Genomic DNA, 22496 nt, shown 5'->3' on the forward strand with positions numbered 1-22496 from the left:
CACCTTGCCACACAATGTGTAGCTAACAAGCTTTGGCTTGCTCTGGCAGATCTCATACTGAACAATTCTGATGATTCAGTTGCATTCCCTGTAAGCCTCCTTCTTCCCCATGTACCCCAACAGATTCCTAAAATGTACCGATGGGCTGACGACAAAAAAAAAAAACAGGTGAAACAGGCATGTTGGGTTTTTACCAGTCTTTAATTGTACATTGAAACATTTCCCATGAATCTCTAGCAGCAGAAGCACACCAGTGTGTTCGCACGGTGATGGGTGCACAGCCGCCATCATCCAAAGACACAATCGTCATTGTAATCACCGCTGAAAGTGGTGTCCTTAATCATAGTCATTATAGTCCTCACCGTTATTATAATCACCACCACCAGTTCTCTGCCGCCGCCTCCCAATAACAACCTTCTGCTTTGTAGTTCCCATCCAGAACACGGAACGGACAGCCTTTATCATACAAACCCCACAGGGGTCCATTATACTGCACACTCATCAGAACACCCCAACAGACAAAGCAGAGCGGTGGCCCGGTTATTTCTGAAGTGAACACACACACACCAGGGATGTAGGAGGGATTGAAATTCACCCTCACAGACAAGATGCCAGAACATACGTGACCCTCAACATGCACACTTACAAAGGGACTGTTGGAAATTTACCGGGGAAAGTGGAGGGAAATAGTTCTTTCCCATTTTTGACAATTTTGCCTTTTGAGGTAGAGTGGTAGGATTCAGGGCTATCTTTACTAATAAAACTCTACTGACTTCTTGTGGCAGGGCCTGTGAGTAAAATTTCGGTTATTGACCAGAAAATGTGGTCCCCACTAGTGCATGTGTGCCAGTGAATAATTGCTAGTTAAGCAAACAGTGCAATAAGAAGCAGAAAGGATTGAAGATGTACATCCGACAACTGTAGTCAATTTATTGCAATGGGGCAAGCTCATAATCACAATTCTCACATCACAAAATTGCCAGGGCAGAAACATGTGGCTGATTAACTAGTTCTTTAGATTATAAGCAGAGCAATTCCAACATGGGCATGTTTCCAGATGCATCCATTGAGAAAACACCATTGGCAAAGCGCACAAGAAACATAAGGGATTTTATGTGACCACAGATTAAAATCAGTTAGAAATTTTGAAAGAAGGGCAAAAAGAACAGAATCTAGCCAGGGTTATTAATATTCCTGGGATTGTTCTTTTGTGAAACAAATGTTTTCAACAACAGAACCTAAGAACAAAATGCTTGTTAATAGCATATGGGGAAATGTTAAAATAATTTAATATATTTCTTTCCCCAAATTCTTTGTTTTTAACAATGTGCAGATTTTGCCTCACATCGATTTTTATTAAATTTTTTTATAACATTCACTTTTTGGTTAAAATCAATTCCAAATGCTGTTAGGTGGACGACGTGTGCCATTCTTTACTTGCTCTGGCCACTTGATTGGAAGGAACTGTGCATTTAGTACTGTATGTCAACAACAAGAACGCTCAATATTATATTTGTCAAACAAGTCAGGCTGAGACAGCTCATCTGTTTGGGATGAATCGGGGATGTGAGAAAAAGCTATTCTCAAGCGTGGATGCGTTCTCGGTTTGTACACTCGTGACTGGTGGTAAAAACGTAAACATTTTGAAGCACGGTTATTGATATGCAGTTACATGTTGCAGTAACGCAGTATTGGCACAAAGACCTGAAAATATGTTGCATGTATTTTACATCATTAATATACTGTACAATAACAATTTACACTATGTAACTTCATGATTTCCCGCAGCGAGCGCGGATCGTAGAGTAATGAGATAAGCGGTGGCTCATCCATGGTCAGTGCTGGCTCTAGCCTTTTGGGGGCACTAAGCAAAATTTCATTTGGGGGCCCCTCTCCCCTAGCAGTCAGGGGCCCTAAGCGACCGCTTATGTCGCTCATGCCTGGAGCCGGCCCTGTCTGTGGTAGTCGGTGAACCCTTATCCTTTCGGCCCAGAGTGGCATTGACAATACCACAACACTATGCTGAAGTGTTAACGTCAAAATCCACATCCACAAACACAATGTTACTACAGTCATGATCATTTTGGGACTTGGTTATTTTAATGTTCATTTGGCTGTGTACATTATCCAGTACAACTGGGTGTATCATACCACGGAATTTTGAAGAGGGTGGTGCAAGATTCTTTTAAACGATACGTCAAGTTTAACCATCCCCGGCATAACATTTCCAACTGTCCTTTACACACAGACAGACAGCCACCCACTCACCCTAGGCAAGCTGGACTTGGCTGATGGGGACAAGAGATTCCTATTACAGAATCTACAGAACCAGTGGGCTCACAAGAGCTCTTGAGGAGTAGGAAGCAAAGGAGCCTCGGGAATGCTGCATATCAGTGTTCACCTTCACACTGCGACAGTGGATACAGCCATACAGAACTAAATACAACATTGCCAACAACACACCAAGAGCAGGTCCAGGTTGGGGTGTAATAATATACTGTAATAAGGCTCACACTGCAGTATGATGTAGTTGTTCAACTATTTAAATTGTCTGCTATTATTCAAACAAAGAACATTTTGGGGCGGTTTCCCATACACAGATTAAGGACTTAAATGAAATTCCCATGGAGATTTTCCATGAAGCTTGAATTTTTTTGTCCAGTACAAGGCTTAATCTGTGACTGGGAAACTATGGGTAGGTGTCCATAGTGTTTCACGTCTAACGTATCTGAAGAAGAAAAAAAAGAACGATTGATTCAAACCATTCCAGAGCTCATTAATTGCAGCGTCATGCTGCTTCCCTTGGAAACGGTCTCTGCCCAGTAGGCCAACTGGAATTTGGCGTGTCAAGATTCATTTATTCTGATTGACCACCGACACCTACGATGGGAAGCAGGGGGCGGGGAGATGGAGACAGGAATGTATGTAATAAAGTGGATCAGTAAGCCTGGGTAGACAGCTGAGGTATGGCAGCATGAGGTACGAACCGGCAGAACCCAGGAAGGGGCAGGAGACAGGTCAGGGTGGAAGTCTGTGATGCATACAAACACGCCACATTCTCCCACTAACATAGTGGGACATTCTCAGGACACACACACACACACAGCGTGTTTTTCAGTAAATGGTACAGGTTCCCAGAAAGAGCACGGATGAGGCATTTACTCACAGGCTCACATTTGCCAATGGCGCAGAATAAAGAAAGGAGCGGACATCACACATCCTACAAAACACAGCTAGGCCAACTGCACAAAGGAAGTGATGGTGACCAGTGACAAATGGCTGAGACGGTTCCGTCGGGCTTGAGCCTCAGAACAGAGCCCTTTGGTCAGTGCAAGGCGGGCCCCGGTAGAGTCACGACACACAGGAACCCCACTACGATACGAAGGTGGCTGAACAACTGATCCGAACAGAATGGATAGAGTCCGGAATAGTCTGGGGTGGGGGTTGCATTACACCAGTAGAGGAAAAGAAACAGGGTTTCAGTCAAAACCACAATGCATCGTCCCAAGTGTTTCTACCAGGTGAAAAGAGTGGAGGAGTCACACCGACAGGCGGGAACGACAGCGATACGTAAACTGCCTCAATACCGGGCAGAAACAAAGAACAGTTCATGGTCAGATGCCATGCATTTATTTTCTTTTTTCTCTTTTTTTTGTTGTTCTCGTATTCACCGCAAAACTAGTAGTCTTTAGGACTGCAGCTATATCTTTATCTTTATAACCCAATCCCCCGCGCCAAGGTTGACATGACTGATCCATAGAGTCACTGGCCTCCTATAGGCGCACGGTGTTGATCCTCAGCGGCTGGACGTTCTTGCCATTGGCGTGGCTCTGCCCGGGGCTGAAGTAGGGGTAGAGCTTGGCCGGGAATGCCTTCTCCCGGTATGTGTACAGCCAGGACATGTCGTCGGCGTTGTAGAACACTAGCAGGCCCTTGGGGTAGTCCAGGTACACGCCCACCTTCTCCAGCTTGCTCTTGACATTGAGCCGGGTCCAGGGCTCGGTGCAGGCGCTGTACTGGTTGCCGTCGTGCATGACGATGCAGTAGAAGCCACGGCTCGGCTGGATCTGGATGCTTCCCTTGCGGCTGACCGTCTCGTTGGCCACGCCGATCATCCACTGGGTCTTCTCGGACACCATCACCTCCCAGTAGTGGACGCCCGAGCCGAAGCCCTCGGCGCCCAGCACAGACACCTCCACGTCGAAGCGCCGCGGCGAGTCCTGCAGCGGTTGTGGGTGCAAGTTGCCGTAGGCAACGATGGTGCAGTCGTCAGACAGGATTAGCCTCTGGTGAGCAGTGATGGGGTCTAAGGTCAAAGCCGCCGGCACTACGGAGAGAGAGAGAGAGAGAGAGAGAGAAAAGGGACACGCTTAGCACGACGACACAGGGCTAACCTGAAGATGTAGAGACAGGGGTTTTGATACAGCGTTCCGGAGCGTCTTCGCCCCAGCGTTTGAAAATCTCCATGGTCTGTGTCCCCCCTAGTGGACTGTTAAGGGGCCTGAGGCGTGCTATTCTACAATCATGTTAACAGCCATAGCACGAAAACGTGCTGATCTGTGACCCATGAAACCCATCAACGACCTGAAGGTGAAACCTAGCGCTGCTATATTCGGAGTGATGGGATGCTGTTATGGGTTATCCCTACAGCCTCCTGGGCGACCTGTTGGTCACCGCTGAGTATGTAAAGATGACAACGTATGGCAGGGTTGGACCCTGGACTACAGAACCTGCCCACAAAATACACCATGCAATTTGTGGAATTGGTTTTGATTCAGGCTTTCCATAACAGAGGGGCGGAATGCTAATTATTTCATTTATTAATTGTGAACATTTTCTGAAGCCTGATGTGGGGACGTGTATATGCCAATTAGTGACACGCATTCCCAGCGTAATTCATTTTTATAGGCTATAACAACGGCGGGAGGCGTAAAACTGGTAGAATGCTTTCTGAAGGCACAGCTACTGTCTCGAGAGCGAGAGAGATAACTATGCAATGAGGACGCTCCCTTCCTCAGAATGACACTGGCATCAGAACTGCTGTGTCATTTGGTGCACTCCATTGCTGTACAGTCTGGGGTTTTATGTTGAGGCAGTGAAAACATCCAGGCATCCTATTTTAGCCAGGGGACTTGATTTTAAGTGCATACAAATTGATTTCCAAAGGTGATCTTCCATCAGATGACTTGGAGAGGACCAAAGAGTGTTTGGAGGGAGGGGTAGGTGGAGTTACTGACAGTGCATTCGGTGGCCTGTCAGTTTACAGACTAGAGGCTTTCTAGTTCTACTCTATAAGACCTGACGCTGCTGAAGGTGCCCATCAGGAGACAATGGAGCAGTGTTGTGGCGTTAGGACAACTGACGGAGAGACCCATCAAAGAGATCCTATTAGATTAGTTCTAATTCCATGAGCCTAATACTATAGGCCTTTGCCAGACTGTACACTAACATCAGGGCCGTCACAAATCATACTCACCCCGTGCTGGCTACGGCCCTGCCTACTTGTATCATAGTTCTGGAAACGACCAAAATATTTTAAAAAGCCATGTTTAGCACTCTCGATAAATCCACTTTGACAGCGTGCAAAAAAGACTAAGCCACAAATGTAGTGTACATTCAAAGCACCTCAGCTTCCGAATATTAAATATTCTACTCGGCTACAACGGGATGCAAAGCTATGCAAACGCAGCTACGTCTGTGGAGCAGACGTTCTGGGAGGAGAGGGGTCTATGTAGCCTGGCGTTGGCCAGGCATAAACTAGAGGGTGGTTAGCTGCATGCAATAATGGCGCTCTGTGGGTTAGGGAGGTGTTGTGACACCACACCACTGCCTGTCCACCCCGAAACAACACAGAGAGGGTTCCGTCTCTTTCTGGCTTATTATGGAATACAGGAACCAGGAGACTCTTGAAACAGAACAGAACACTCACAACCATTCAGAGAATATCGCTAGTTAAGAATAGGAACAGGACCGAAAAAGAAAACTGCCAAATCTCCGGCTCATACCTCAGAATTGATATCACACAGTATACACAGGAGGCTTGTCCCTTGCCCAGCAGGCAAAACAATGTCTTTACCACACAATGACATTGCCAGCAATCAGTGTATCAATGAATCCTTTAAAAAGTAATTTACTGTTGCACACTGACATAGACATACAATCTTTTACGCAAATGCAAAAACCTGCCATTTTGTAGTTGTGAATATACACTCACCTAAAGGATTATTAGGAACACCTGTTCGATTTCTCATTAATGCAATTATCTAATCAACCAATCGCATGGCAGTTGCTTCAATGCATTTAGGGGTGTGGTCCTGGTCAAGACAATCTCCTGAACTCCAAACTGAATGTCAGAAGGGGAAAGAAAGGTGATTTAAGCAATTTTGAGCGTGGCATGGTTGTTGGTGCCAGACGGGCCGGTCTGAGTATTTCACAATCTGCTCAGTTACTGGGATTTTCACGCACAACCATTTCTAGGGTTTACAAACAATGGTGTGAAAAGGGAAACATCCAGTATGCGGCAGTCCTGTGGGCGAAAATGCCTTGTTGATGCTAGAGGTCAGAGGAGAATGGGCAGACTGATTCAAGCTGATAGAAGAGGAACTTTGACTGAAATAACCACTTGTTACAACCAAGGTATGCAGCAAAGCATTTGTGAAGCCACAACACGCACAACCTTGAGGCGGATGGGCTACAACAGCAGAAGACCCCGCCGGGTACCACTCATCTCCACTACAAATAGGAAAAAGAGGCTACAATTTGCACAAGCTCACCAAAATTGCACAGTTGAACACTGGAAGAATGTTGCCTGGTCTGATGAGTCTCGATTTCTGTTGAGACATTCAGATGGTAGAATCAGAATTTGGCGTAAACAGAATGAGAACATGGATCCATCATGCCTTGTTACCACTGTGCAGGCTGGTGGTGGTGGTGGTGTAATGGTGTGGGGGATGATTTCTTGGCACACTTTAGGCCCCTTAGTGCCAATTGGTTTAAATGCCACGGCCTACCTGAGCATTGTTTCTGACCATGTCCATCCCTTTATGACCACCATGTACCCATCCTCTGATGGCTACTTCCAGCAGGATAATGCACCATGTCACAAAGCTCAAATCATTTCAAATTGGTTTCTTGAAAATGACAATGAGTTCACTGTACTGAAATGGCACCCACAGTCACCAGATCTCAAACCAATAGAGCATCTTTGGGATGTGATGGAACGGGAGCTTCGTGCCCTGGATGTGCATCCCACAAATCTCCATCAACTGCAAGATGCTTTCCTATCAATATGGGCCAACATTTCTAAAGAATGATTTCAGCACCTTGTTGAATCAATGCCACATAGAATTAAGGCAGTTCTGAAGGCGAAAGGGGGTCAAACACAGTATTAGTATGGTGTTCCTAATAATCCTTTAGGTGAGTGTAAATGAAAAAGGGCACTGCATTGAAGAGAGGTAAACTATTAATTCCCTAAACTCTCATCTGTAGAGAGAGGGGGGTAATGGGACGAGATGTCTTTGTGTTGTCACTGTGACAGCCAGGGGTGATGGATCTGAACCAATTGTTCCATCTGGCACACGGTCAAAGGAGGACAAAAAACAACAACCTTACTCTGTCCCCAGCCACAGGGGCCGACATGAGACAGTTGAATCATTGGTGCATTCTGTTAAATAACTTTGAGGGTGAGTGATATCTGCAGGCTCAAGACGAAGAATAATGTGAGGGAGCCTTTTTAGTAGAGAATGGCATCGCATCCTTCCAGCCACCATCACCTCAAACCACCCAACACCCCACTACAATATTATAAACCTCCTCTGCACCACACAACGGTATTATTGAACCTCCTCTGCACCACACAAGGGTATTATAAACCTCCTCTGCACCCCACAAGGGTATTATAAACCTCCTCTGCACCCCGCAACGGTATCATAAACCTCCCCAACGGTATCATAAACCTCCTCTGCACCCCGCAACGGTATCATAAACCTCCCCAACGGTATCATAAACCTCCCCAACACCCCGCAACGGTATCATAAACCTCCCCAACACCCCGCTACGGTATCATAAACCTCCCCAACACCCCGCTACGGTATCATAAACCTCCCCAACACCCCGCTACGGTATCATAAACCTCCCCAACACCCCGCTACGGTATCATAAACCTCCCCAACACCCCGCTACGGTATCATAAACCTCCCCAACACCCCGCTACGGTATCATAAACCTCCCCAACACCCCGCTACGGTATCATAAACCTCCCCAACACCCCGCTACGGTATCATAAACCTCCCCAACACCCCGCTACGGTATCATAAACCTCCCCAACACCCCGCTACGGTATCATAAACCTCCCCAACACCCCGCTACGGTATTATAAACCACCTGTAGTATAGTGGTATGTAGGGGAGAGGATTTTTTTTTTATAGTATTAGGATTTTACAGTATTTGGATTTTACAGTATTCTACAGTGTTCTTTAAGGCCAAAGTAATGCGTCAAAGTTGGTGTGTACGGCAGACCAGCTCAGACAGTCCAGAACTAAACCAGGTTGTTCATACAGATTTTCTTGAAAGGAACTTGTTCATTAAGAACTTTGAAGTTGTACAGAATGTGGGGGATTGAGCATGTCCCAGAAGAGATCACTTAAGAACAGAAACTCAGAAGACCGATAAAGAGCAACTTAAAGTTGTCTGGGCACAGATAGGAGCAGTGGGAGGTCTATAACAGACAGCGACATTTAGAGAAAGGATTCTTGAGAGCTGGACTGCCACAAGCAGCAGTAATAACTTTGGGCACAAATTTAATAAAATAAAATGACAGAGCATTGCAGATTATCCTCACTGATTAAATAACCATGAATGAAATCTTCTGACTTGGAATGTGACCTTGGCCAAAACATCGGGTTTAGATAAGCAAAAGTTTCAGGAGACTCAGGATGCCCATATGCATAAAGCTTACATTTTTGCAACCTCAAGTCATCCAACATCAGGCTAATAGCATCCTGCTTGACAGAGCTATTAACAGAGGACAGGATGGGGCGGAATTTAAATGTACATTACCAGAGACCTTTATAAATATAACAAGAAGAAATGTAAATTCTGCAGACGGGGTGCTGGGCATGTGAAAGCAGGTTAATATGACAGAATTAACTAAGGTTTGATAGAACTGCTTTATTACCCAAAAAAAAAAAAAAAAAAAAAATTTCTATCTAGAACAGGAAATGCCCAGATCAGTTGAATAAGGCAACATGTAACCAATACGCCCGCTACAGCATTTAAAACCTCACCAACACCCCCGGCACATTATTTTGTAAAATGGATATTCTTTAGACTGCTTGGTCATTACAGGGAATTGTCGGTCGATTGATGAGAAAAACTAGGTAGTTCAGTGGGCCGAGAGTAGAAGAGACTGTGGTGAGGCATGGAGGAGGCTTGAAGAGCAGCCATTTGATTACTTAAATGTTATTTGCAAAATACATTAGATCTGGCACCGCTGAGAAAAAAGGTGGAGAAGCTAATCCCAGTTAGCTAGCTTTTGTCAGTGTATTGCCTCATTTACCTAAAGGCCTAGTTATACATATCTCTGACTTCCAAGTACACAAAGTCTTGTTCCATCAACACATTTTTCTGCATTAACATTATTGGATGATTCTATTCTCAAATGAGTGGAAGAACACAATCTGCAACAAATAAAGGGCAAAAATGGATGCAAAGAGAACCGAGCACATAATTCCCGTTCTTAAATCCAGTCAGTTATAGAATAGATTTTAAAGTGGTGCTTTTAGTTTATAAATCTCTGAATGGTTTAGGACCCAAATACATTTGATATGTTTTGAAGAATATAAACCGAGCAGGGCTCTTAGATCCATGAACAGATCCATGTCAGCTAGTAGAGCCCAGTGTCAAAACTAAACATAAAGAAGCTGCGTTTAGCAGTTATGCTGTACACAACTGGAATAAACTACCAGAAGATCTTAGCCCCAAACGTATTAATTTTTATATCCAGTTTAAAAACACTTATTTTCACATGCCTATCACTGAGCTCACACTGTTTAGCCTTATAGCTTCCTATGTTTTTATCGTTTAAACTTAACTGCACTGTTTAGTCTTACAGCTTTTATAGCTTCCTATGTTTTTATCAAGTTTTATTGTTTTATTCTATTTCTATTTTCTTATTCTATGTTTTATTATGCTATATTTTATATTTCTCTTTGATTTTATTTTGTTATTAAATGTAAACTTAAAATTATAAACATTTGTTTTTGCCCCCATTTATCATAAGCTGAACTCAAAGATCTAAGACTTTCTCTATGGAAAACAAAAGGCCCATTTCTCTCAAATATTGTTCACAAATCTGTCTAAATCTGTGTTTACTGAGCACTTCTTTGCCGAGATAATCCATCCACCTCACAGATGTGGCATATCAAGACGTGGATTGGACAGCATAATTATTGCACAGGTGTGCCTTAGGCTGGCCACAATAAAAGGCCACTGTAAAATGTGCAGTTCCATCACACAGCACAATGCCACAGATGTTTCAAGTTTTGAGGGAGCGTGCAATTTGCATGCTGCCAGCAGGAACGTCCACCAGAGCTGTTGCCCATGAATTCAATGTTAATTTCTCTACCATAAGCCGTCTCCAAAAGCGTTTCAGAGAATTTGGCAGTACTTCCAACAGGCCTCACAACCGCAGACCACGTGTAACCAAACCAGCCCAGGAGCTCCACAACAGCCACCCGGACAGCTGCTGCAACAATCGGTTTGCATAACCAAAGAATTTCTGCACAAACTGTCAGAAACCATCTCAGGGAAGCTCATATGCATGTTCGTCGTCCTGATCAGGGTCTCGACCTTACTGCAGTTCGTCGTCGTAACCGACTTGAGTGGGCAAATGCTCACATTCGAGGACGTTTGGCACTTTGGAGAGGTGTTCGTGTGTTATGGACAACAACATAGGGGCATTTTATTGATGCAGAGAGACACCTTGACGAGATCCTGAGGCCCATTGTTATGCCATTCATCCACGACCATCACCTCATGTTGCAGCATGATAATGCACGGCCCCATGTATCAAGGATCTGTACACAATTCCTGGAAGCTGAAAACATCGCAGTTCTCGCACGGCCAGCATACTCACTGGACATGTCACCCACTGAGCATGTTTGGGATGCTCTGGATGGGCGTATACGACAGCATGTTTCAGGTCCTGCCAATATCCTGCATCTTCACACAGCCATTTAAGAGGAGTGGACAAACATTCCACAGGCCACTATCAACAACCTGATCAACTATGCGAAGGAGATGTGTTTTGCAGTACGTGAGGCAAATGGTAGTCACACCAGATACTGACTGGTTTTTGGACCCCCCAATACAGTGAAACTGCACATTTTAGAGTGGCCTATTATTGTGGCCAGCCTAAGGCACACCTGTGCAATAATCATGCTGCCTAATCAGCATCTTGATATGCCACACCTGTGAGGTGGATGGATTATTTCGGCAAAGAAAAAGTGCTCAGTAAACACAGATTTAGACAGATTTGTGAACAATATTTGAGAGAATTAGGCCTTTTGTGTACATAGAGAAAGTCTTAGATCAGGGGTGTCCAAACCATTCCATGGAGGGCCGTGTGTCTGCAAGTTTTTGGTTTTTCCTATAAATTGGTTCCCAGTTCACACCTACACAACCAGGTGAGGGTAGAAACTAACCAATTAGTAACCTAATTAGTCAATCAAGTACAAGGAGAGAGCGAAAACCTGCAGACACACGGCCCTCCGTGGAATAGTTTAGACACCCGTCTTAGATCTTTCAGTTCAGCTCATGAGAAATGGGGGCAAAAACTAAAGTGTTTATAATTTGGTTCAGTGTATATTTTGCTATCTTTTACCAATCATAATGCAAGTTCTGGTACTGTCAGAGGAATAACCTCTGTGTAAATGTCACAATCTGCGGATTTCTCACAAAAGGACAAAGGAGTTTATCCAAGCACTGGAGCACGAGGATTGAGATACCGGGGTGGTACAGTAAACAGTTATGGTAACTGTAATTCATTAAGGATGAATATAAAATGCATGTACAGACATGGCATAAATGTCCCCTTGGAAAGAGCCAAGTAAGACATTGATGCAATGATTCTCACACAGACTGGTTCATCCTAGCATTGGAATGTGAGGATTGAGATACCGGGGTGTTGAAGTGTACAATATTATGCATGTGTACAATATAGATATGCGTGAAATTTCCAAAATGCTAATATTAAGTAGGAAACACACATTATCGTTCAAGCAGTTTAATTAACAAGGATGGAAATGTCAGATTGAAATGTAAGAAATGAGGTGTATACAAAAGATTAAAAAAAACATTTCGATAGTTGACAAATCAGTATAACCACTTATCCAGGAACCACACCACAGTTTTTACCTGTACGTATATACTGGGATGATGCTAGTTCTTATGTCTTGATGTTCATAGTATTTTTCTACCAGTAATTTGTACCGGGAGAGTAGCCATAGCGAACACAGTCAATTAGAGAACAGTCAGAGGTATCTTTGGAAAGAACTGTGCATGAGAGTGGTTTTCCACCAATGATAGCATTGCAACATCGGAATGTGAAAGAAAAGAAATCTGCTAATGCCCATTAATGCTTTCGATTGAACAAAGAAAAGAAAAAAACACTGAGAAGCTCTCTTTCCAAAATATAGCCTATGCTTTAATGGACTGGTTTCCAAACAATGAACAACAAATTAGCTATCAAAACAAAAAAGACAATGTTTTGAAATGTTATTTTTTGTTGTTGGGGAGAACATACTTTCCGTCCATCATCAGCTACCTTTGTTTCAGGCCAGCTTTCCCAGTTAAAAATCTGATTTTGTTTTGATGTTTTTTAGGGGAGAATATCAGTTACACCCACCAGCTAGGTGTTTAGTGAATTTATTTTCTGGCCAGCAGGCCTAAGAAGGGAACGGAAGTTTATCCCTCCCTGTGAGCAGCCGGCATCTCTAACCACTACACTTACGTGAACTGGCAAAACAAAATCAATTTCCGAATAAGTCTTTACCATATCAAAATGTGGAAAAGTGAAGGGGTCTGAATACCTTCCTACCGTATATCTATTTCAATCCCACATTGTAAAGAACCAAGAACAGTACTCCAAAAGGGGACTGAATACTTGAAAATTCCATCCATTGTGGATGGATGTAAGCATCAATAAGAGGCTCCTGGTGTTGTTTTACACAGTTTAATTATGTCAGGGCTAGCCGTGACAGGTGGTGCATACCTGGGGAAATGTCCTGAAACAGAGACTTCCATATTGTGTACTGCAGTGGCCCCATGTACTTGGACGTCGGGAAATCTTCATACGTTAGACTGGTCTCATGAATCTTTCCTTTAATCCTGTGGGGGCAGAAGGACGATCACAGTCAATGTCATTGTCAATTATCAATATGCTTTCACATTCACTTCTCCAGTGGCTTGCTGTGAGATATTTCTAGTAATTGCTCCATTTCCTGTTTGCTGATGATAAAAGTATCTGTTGGACTCCGGGAGCCCACAGGCTTAATATTCTCCAGCAGTAGATTGATATGGGTGAGGGAAGGAGGGAGTGATTCTATTACAATATCAACCCCCACATTAGTCATTCTAGTCACCGCCACACCGCCTTCGGTTAAAGCATGAGATGATGTTTTTTTTAACCACAGTAGATCTGTTCTCAACCCTGCTTCGGAGCTATAGGGACACACAGCTAAACAATGAAAACCTGAAGAACCGTAAAACATAAAAACAAGAAGACATTTCAGACAATCAACATACCCATTTAAATGTGGAGTCCGCGATTTAGTTTGTTAAGAAACCATAAGCTTGTCAATAGGGATGGGAACGGATAGTATTCGAATACCCAGAATTAATTTAGTATTCCAGTACTTGTGTTTTCAATTTTGCCCCCAAGTGTTTTTACATACATTTTTTGGGTTTAAATAAATAGACATGAATATTAGTTTTCAAAATACTATTAAAAATCATGTCTCATAAATATAACGATATGCCAGTAATTGAAAAAGAGTATGTTTTAAGTAGTTTTTTAATAACAATCGTTCTTTCACACGTTATTGCTGTTTACAATCGTCAATCACAGCCGTAGTAGTGTGGTGAGGCCCAGTCAGTCAGAATGACGCAATATATACAGCATAGCCTACTGTTAGCAAGTGGACGAAAGTTAACTAATTCAAGGGAAGATGGGATATCTTTATTGAATGAATATTACCTACAAAACATTGGGCCACAAAACACTACGTAAAGTTCGGCTCTGGAATCTAACGGGGGTTGAGAGTGCATATAGCTGGCTAGCTTAGCACACTTATTTCTCCAGACTCCTCTATCCAATAAACTCAATGTTATTATGTGTTGATATTGTCTCGTTCTGTAGCTGTGTGTGTCAACCACCCAGCTGCCTCCATATGCCCACTGGCCCTTATCTCACATGAACGACCATAAATGAGAACGACACCCACTCATTCGCACGTAATTTAGTTGTGCTCATGTAGTATAGGTACTTTAAAGAAACATGTATTTCAGTTAACCAAACACTATTCGAACAATAACAATATCTGGATAGTAAAATCTTGTCCAATGGACACCCTTTCTTGTCAACCCTGTTGTCACATTTTCCATGGATTTCTGAGTGTACAATTGAGCAAAGGCTTCTTAGTAACTTTTCAAAAAGGACAACCTGTATTTCAACTAATTCCTCAGTAATTCCTGTGAATGCCCCGTAGGCCGGCTGTCCCAATGCACTTCGATGGAACTACTTTTTTTGTGCACCTTATCAACCCAAAGATCTACAACATTTTATTTTTTTCTTCATTCAGACATGAAATAGGTGGGAAGACAGAACAGGAAGAAAGTGGGAAAGGTTGTGACAAGGATTGAACCCCGATCTTCTTGGTTGAATAAATTAACTTAAAATCTTAACCCCAACCTCCTCCCAGATTCCAAATGAGCCCTGAACATCTGTTCTAATAAGAGGTAAAAGGCCTTGTTGCTCTAACTCTCAAAGGAATCAGTTTCATTACAAGTAGTATTGCTATCAAGAGTGTCACTACGAGTCTCACTACGAGTCTCACTACGAGTCTCACTACGAGTCTCACTACGAGTCTCACTACGAGTCTCACTATATGAGAGTCCCTATGAGAGTCCCTATGAGAGTCCCTATGAGAGTCCCTATGAGAGTCCCTATGATGAGCAGAATGGGTTACATTCATGACATTCAGGGGATGGTCTAATGTCGGGAGGGTCACATAACAACCTCAGACAGCGAACTATCTTACAAAAGTTTAGGACTGCGGCTGTTTGGAAGAAGAGCTGATCCAAGGTCAGTCAGACAGTAAGCAGAGCACCTCTCGGAGGTGAGGGCCACGCCCTCCAGGAAGTCATGACGTCCGGTCTCGTTGAGGCGCTCCTGCAGGATGCAGATGCCCTCCTTGACGTCACGCAGCTGCTGGCTGAAACGCTGGATCTTGTGCTCGATATCGGTGAGTGTGCGCGCTGTGTCTGTCTCCAGCTCTTCCAGCATGGCCTTCTGGCGTTCCCGCAAGAACCGCTGCAGGCGCTCGAATGCCTCGCCGATGGTGGCACGAAGGCCCTTGGCCGACGACTAGAACAGAGATGGAGAGAGACAGATGAGGGTGAGAAGCATGAGAGAGATGAAAGAGAAACAGAGGGGCTGTTTATTTAGGATGAAAGCGCACGTTGTGCTCCGAGCATTAAACGCATCAATGAAAAAACATCTGTCCAATGAAATGCCTCTGAAGTCTGGCTCTGCACTCGGTTAGACACAGTCATTAATAGACTTATACAGGCATACAGCTCAAGTCACCTCATTGTCAAGGCTCTCTTGGAATGCCTGACATTTTTTTTGTCAGGCACTGAGTGTTTGGCCCTCTGGAAAACCGCAGCTATATTTTCATTGGCTGTTCCATCTTGAGAATCCTCCCCCACATGCTGATTGCAGCGGTGTGAGTAAAGCATTTTCAGACCAGGTAGGACACATTCTGATGAAAGTTGGTCCACATGCTAGTTTGCCAAATATCAGGAAAGGGAAGAAAACCCTGAATTTTGTGCTGCCAGAAGATGACACTGCTCAACACTGTTCCATGAAAGCTACCATCCTGTTCTCCAGGACAGGACTGTCCAGCAATACACTACACCAATCTTGTGAGACTATGGACTTCACAAGTCTTCCTTTTTAGGGCTGATTATTATTTTTTGAATCCCCCAACTATTACGTAAACGCAAAGTCATTTATGAATACAAAATGCAGTCAGGGTTTCAGAGGAAAACACATTCCAATCTGCTGCCGTAGATCATCCAACACTCATTAAATCAATACAAAACGTTCCATCATGAGGAAAGCCTCTGCAGACTGTATTACTGGTACAATAAGGCAAAGCTTAGTGGAGGCGTGGGACAGAGGGAGGAAGCCCCGTAGGAGTCAAATCAGACAGCGCTGCGTTTTAAGCGCGGCGCTGCTCATGGCATGGAGAAGCCCTGCGAGAAGACTGCTGCTGCAGGGCTCACTGGCAACAGTCTAGACGGGTTGTGAAGGCGGTGGGTAGGCAGATGCTGACTGAGGCGGTTGTTGAAGTGGGGTAAGGAGCGGAGGCCGAGGCGCAGAGAGAGTTGGCTCCACCGACGTGACGGAATCGCGGGGATACCAGAGCAGGGAGCACAACTTGAAGGAAGTGAATCATCTCCGATACCGACAGCAGCAGAGGCACCAGACAAAGAGCAGATCTAAAGAGGCTCAGCCCGGCGGAGGGGGAGGCCGCTTCTCATTCACTCAGGGATGCTGCCTGTTGTGTACAAAGGAAACATTCTCTGCCCAACACACCGCTCCGGTAGTCTGTCCCCCCTCACGGAGCGGAGGCAGAAGCATCCTAATCCGGGGTTTATTAAGACGGCCAGCCATCAGTCAGTCAGTCTCCCCAAGGCAGTGCCTGTTCCTCCTGTAGGAACCCAGAAGCAGCCAGATATTATCTCTGCGCTGCCGGGAGCCTTCAGCCTATTAAGACTGTTCATCTCCAGGACAGAGCAGGGCAGATGTGCGTTAAGATGGGCTTTAGTTCACAGAAAGCAGATGACAGGATTGATGAAGCCTGCAGTGAAACATCGACTAGCCAATTGCAGCAAGGTGTTCTGGCTATGGCAGGATGGATATTTAAAGCCCATTGTATACCTTTAGGGAGAGTATACTGGGTCTCAGAGCAGCAGCATGTGCTTGACACAAGTCCCCAGGGGCCAGGGAATTAGACAAAGTCTGCTCTTCATACAGGGACACTCCAAAACACATGCACATAGGGATGGAAATAAACAAGTGCAGGGGTTCCCAACCTAGGGGGCACGTCCCCAACATGTGGCACCTGAGGTGAATCGGTAAGTGTCAAAACCTTTGATTGGTCCTGTGTGCATTTGCGCATGTGCATATTTGCAGATTTCTACACAAAAAGTTAGCTGCTGTTTCAGATTACCCTATGCAACTGAAATGAAGCGTGCCTCTGGAAACTAAGCACTGTGTCATTGACACTCTGAGGCTCATGTAGTTCACGTGTTCCGCCAGAAATGTCAATTATCACACATATCAGACACTGCAGGCATCTAGCTACAGTACTTTCTACTCAACCCATCACTGAAATCATCCAACCTGTTCAGGCACTATCTAATGTTTCTAATGCTTTGCCTGTCTTTAGGTCATTAACTGATAGGAGCTACCAGACTTAACATACGGATTACACACTGGTATCTCAAAGCAGCAACTGTACAGTACCTACTACCTGCAACAGTATCATCATTTATTCCTATTTGTTATTTGTATAAAGCAGCAGCAGTAGGCGTCATTTTTCCAAAGACAAACTCCTCATTTTCTAGAAGCCCATTAAAAGCACCCAGTTCCCCATTAACGGACATTTACAATGAATATATTTATTTCCCAGACCTACATTAATTTATTCAGCAGTGATTGAAACACTGACATGGACTCCCATTTTGTTTTAAGCCCCTCTATAGAGTAATTGTCATCTTTGACGGGGTATATTGAACATGTAGAGCAGTACTTTCTCTTGTACAATAAAGACCTAGGGAAAAGTTGGGTTAGGGTGAGCAGGGGAGAGGAAAATAAGCGTCTTGCTCCCAAGTTTTTTAAAGTAGCTCTCATTCCAGTAAAGACCGGAGACAACCGCAACAGAAAAACCGTTTCCAGCTCTATCATTGTCCGCAGTTGTTGTGGTTAATTGTCAGCACTAGAGCCAATTAAAACGCAGAGCCCTGCTGTCCATTTCAAAGAGGGAGTCATTAATTAATATTAAAAAAGCACTAACACATTTAGGCAGCCTTAACGACAAACAAAGTTAGACCTTCTTTGGCCATCTTGATATAAGACGTTTCTTCACCCTGAAATGTATCCATCAGCCAACACAAAGTGTAGATGGTTACAGAAAATTCAACATGAACATCTTTGTCAATGGCAGTGAAGTCATTCAAAGATATTGAAGGCAGTTTTTTATCCAGCCTATTCAACTGCCATAAATCCTACAGACAACATCGTGGACAAAAGGCTTGGCCCCTTGAGACTGCGTGGAAACAAATCTTAGCCATCAAAGCTTTATTAAAAGATTAAGTTTGAGAGGACGATCATTGAGCTGCCATTCCCTTGGCAGCTATTGAAGATAAGCCAAGTGAGTACAAGAGAGCATGTTCTGATTGGCCAGTGAGCATCGAAACATCCTCAAACCTACTGCGCTACCGTGTGCCCAAAAACATCTCATTGTCGTTGGTTCGTTAAAGCAGAGCCCTATTGGTGTTTAAGCCAACAAATCAATCCCTTTGTAAGAAGGTAAACCAGGACAACAATATTTTACAGTCCTCAACCAAAATGAATCAGAGGCACAGGGATCGATTTGGTTCCAATATGGCCCTCTCCCAGGCAACGGACGTCATTTCGGACAAATGGACGCACACGTAATGAGAAGGGCTGTTTTATAATGGAGAGTCCTAGACGAGCTTCAAGTCAGCTGGCCAGTTGCTGGAGGCGGGATGGCAGTGGAAGCAGATCTGGCGCCCTGGGCCTTGGCCAGGGAATGAAACACTGCAGAGCTGAAGCAGACAGGAAAACAGGGGAGGGCCTTGCTGGCCTTGGTAAACAGCAGGAATAACCAAGCATCCCTAATGACATATACTGCTGACAGCACAAACCATGACTATCCGAAAGCCCTCCCCTTTCTAATAGGTGGAAGTCTGTAAAGGGGGAGAGAGGACACGGAAAGAAAAGCAGGGGGGAAATTGTTGTATATTGACTTGATGCTCTCGCTCCACTGATTACAACAAGGTGCGGAGATTAAAGCGCAACACATCAATTTGTTGTTAGGATTCTCGCTGTCTGTCGTGGGAGAGACTGAGGTAAAGAGGAGCAATAGAATGAGAGCCAGAAGGCACTGTTACTGTCCATTGTGGGAGAGACTGAGGTAAAGAGGAGCAATAGAATGAGAGCCAGAAGGCACTGTTACTGTCCATTGTGGGAGAGACTGAGGTAAAGAGGAGCAATAGAATAATATAGGGCAACATCTATAATTGGGGGTAGAGTTAGAATTAGAGTTAGGCATTACCAGTTAGGTTTAATGATTAGAGCTAGCTTAAGTTTAGGCATACATTGAGGTTAGGTTTCAGGTTTAAGTAAAAGTAGGATTATTTTAAGGACAGTCAACTTTGGCGTCCCTATTTAAATAGCTAAGTGTGTGTGTGTGTGTGTGTGTGTGTGTTACCTTGGTCTCAGTGAGTTGTCTCTGCAGTAGCCTCAGGGCCTCAGTATGTCCCTTCTCGCTGTCCTGCAGGGTGGCCAGCTGCTCCTTCATCTCCCTCTGCAAACACACACATCCACACATCAAACCACTGACAACATCATAAACCACTGACACTGACAAACACACACGTTACTGGCATGAAGAATGTTGACACGTCCATCCAGTTTAAGTCTATGCCCAAAGTGTTCCAACATGCAGACTAGACAGGCCGCTCTGCGTGTGCCAATGTTGCAAAATAAAATAGCAACATACATTCAACAATTGTCTCAAAGTGCTTGCAAGTTGCCGCGCCCAAACGGAACCTGGTTCTATGAGATGCTCAAGGCGCTGCAAAGCCCACTATCACGGGTTGACAGAAACCTTCTGGACCACGGGGGTCACTGAAAGATGAATGGAGAGGGATTATATTTATCCGTGGATTAATTGGAGTAGGGAAACATGATTTTGACTGACTCCGGAGTCAACGTTCTACAAACAGCCGGAACAAAACAAGAAACACACGTTCCGGGTAGAACAGTACGTCAACCGTGCCAGCACCAGGAAGTCAACGCAATGTCGGAACGTTTCATGTATGATTAACATTTGATTTACTCATTTGGCCGGTGTGTAATCATGGCGTCTGGTGGCGATGGACTAAATTAATACACACACACACACACACACACACACACACACACACACACACACACACACACACACACACACACACACACACACACACACACACACACACACACACACACACACACACACACACACACACACACACACACACACACACACACACACACACACACACACACACACACACACACACACACACACACACACACACACACACACACACACACACACACACACACACACACACACACACACACACACACACACACACACACACACACACACACACACACACACACACACACACACACACACACACACACACACACACACACACACACACACACACACACACACACACACACACACACACACACACACACACACACACACACACACACACACACACACACACACAGTGTTACCCTAGGATGTTTCTGGATTCACAAGTGTAGGGTCGGTATGGTGGTTGCAGGTGGCTTATTTGAAATTACTGGCATGGGTTAAAAAAATAATATCCTACCCCAAAACAGCAGACCCTTATGCCCCTACTGTCTAGGGTGTTTATATGGAGGGGAGGTGTGATCAAAAACAGAATCAACCCCCCCACACACAAAAAAAAGGGATTTTCTGGGGTCTTACTGCTTGTGTTTCACCTCAGAGTCAAGGTTTCACTTCCTAAGGCATTCCTAAACTGATTAACCAAGGCTATATTAGAGCTATAAGAGCCTGCAGGGGTCCTGCCTGAGTGGAAAACACCAGTCCTGGACAACAGGTCTAGTCAGAGGGCAGGCCAAACTGAGAAGAGGAACCGGAGTAGAGAGAGAGAGATTAAATTTGTACTGGGCCTGAGGAACGGAGGTCCCCAGAGTGAGTACTGGCAGAACCAGGCAGCACACGGCTATTCAGACGTCCCCAGAGCCCAGCCCACGGCAGACGCACAGTGACTTTATAAAAAGCAAAAGAGCCCCAACACAAGTACATGCTCTGGGCAACACAAGTACATGCTCTGGGCAACACAAGTACATGCTCTGGGCAACACAAGTACATGCTCTGGGCAACACAAGTACATGCTCTGGGCAACACAAGTACATGCTCTGGGCAACACAAGTACATGCTCTGGGCAACACAAGTACATGCTCTGGGCAACACAAGTACATGCTCTGGGCAACACAAGTACATGCTCTGGGCAACACAAGTACATGCTCTGGGCAACACAAGTACATGCTCTGGGCAACACAAGTACATGCTCTGGGCAACACAAGTACATGCTCTGGGCAACACAAGTACATGCTCTGGGCAACACAAGTACATGCTCTGGGCAACACAAGTACATGCTCTGGGCAACACAAGTAAATGCTCTGGGCAACACAAGTAAACGCTCTGGGCAACAGATGAGTGGGAGCAATTCAGGCAAAGGGGCTGAACAACTTTTCCAATGTCAGGCTGTCAGAAGGTCATGGCTAAGCTCCGATCCCATCTCAATAGGTCGGAGGGATAACACACGTTGTCGGTAAAGCAGGACAGACGTGGTTATTAAAATACTGCTGTCTGTCATTCAGCTGCTGCTTCTACTCCAGAAAGCACTCAGGAATATCAATGTGGCACTGAAAAATTACTCCCTGTTCAGTATCAAGCAGCCAAGCCAACAAAATCCAGTTTTCTGCTTATTGGCAGCAAAACAGGCCATTCCATGTGCTTGCTTTATGTACGGATGCAGAGAGGCAGTGTTCCTGCGCCACAATAAGCAAAAAAATGTGAAACGGGCAACATGTGGGTCGTTTCTAGAGTTTCCAACAGAGCCTTTTCAGGGACACGGACTAAGAAAAACAACCCACCCCTCTGTGTGGAGATGGAACGTGGCTTTCCATTTTAATGACTGCGCTAGGATCAGCGGTTTCTGTTTCTCTCAGGGCCATGTCAAGTCTGGAGTGGGCCAGAGGGCACTCTCCTCACACGGGCTGAGGACCAATCGTATTTACACAGACCTCTCCCACTTCCGCCCTGGCACCGTGGTTTGACTGCAGACCC

General features: G+C 44.7%; 1 protein-coding gene across 2 annotated transcripts in view; it reads right to left on the reverse strand.

The window, feature by feature from the left end:
* Nucleotides 1–897: 897 nt before the first annotated feature.
* trim62.1 (tripartite motif containing 62, tandem duplicate 1) overlaps nt 898–22496 on the reverse strand; it is a 42511-nt gene continuing 20912 nt past the window's right edge. Inside the window, exons 3-6 of one of the 2 annotated variants that reach the window (XM_029113925.2) lie at nt 19803–19898; nt 15387–15643; nt 13271–13386; nt 898–4327 (exon numbers count right to left, since the gene is read on the reverse strand). In XM_029113925.2, the coding sequence (XP_028969758.2) occupies nt 3774–4327; nt 13271–13386; nt 15387–15643; nt 19803–19898 (1023 nt within the window). In that variant the 3' untranslated portion in view covers nt 898–3773. Of the gene's footprint in view, nt 4328–13270; nt 13387–15317; nt 15644–19802; nt 19899–22496 lie in introns of both variants that reach the window. The other variant, XM_029113924.2, reaches the window with a different exon arrangement.

Source organism: Esox lucius, chromosome 17 (assembly GCF_011004845.1).
Source record: "Esox lucius isolate fEsoLuc1 chromosome 17, fEsoLuc1.pri, whole genome shotgun sequence".
NCBI lineage: Eukaryota > Metazoa > Chordata > Actinopteri > Esociformes > Esocidae > Esox > Esox lucius.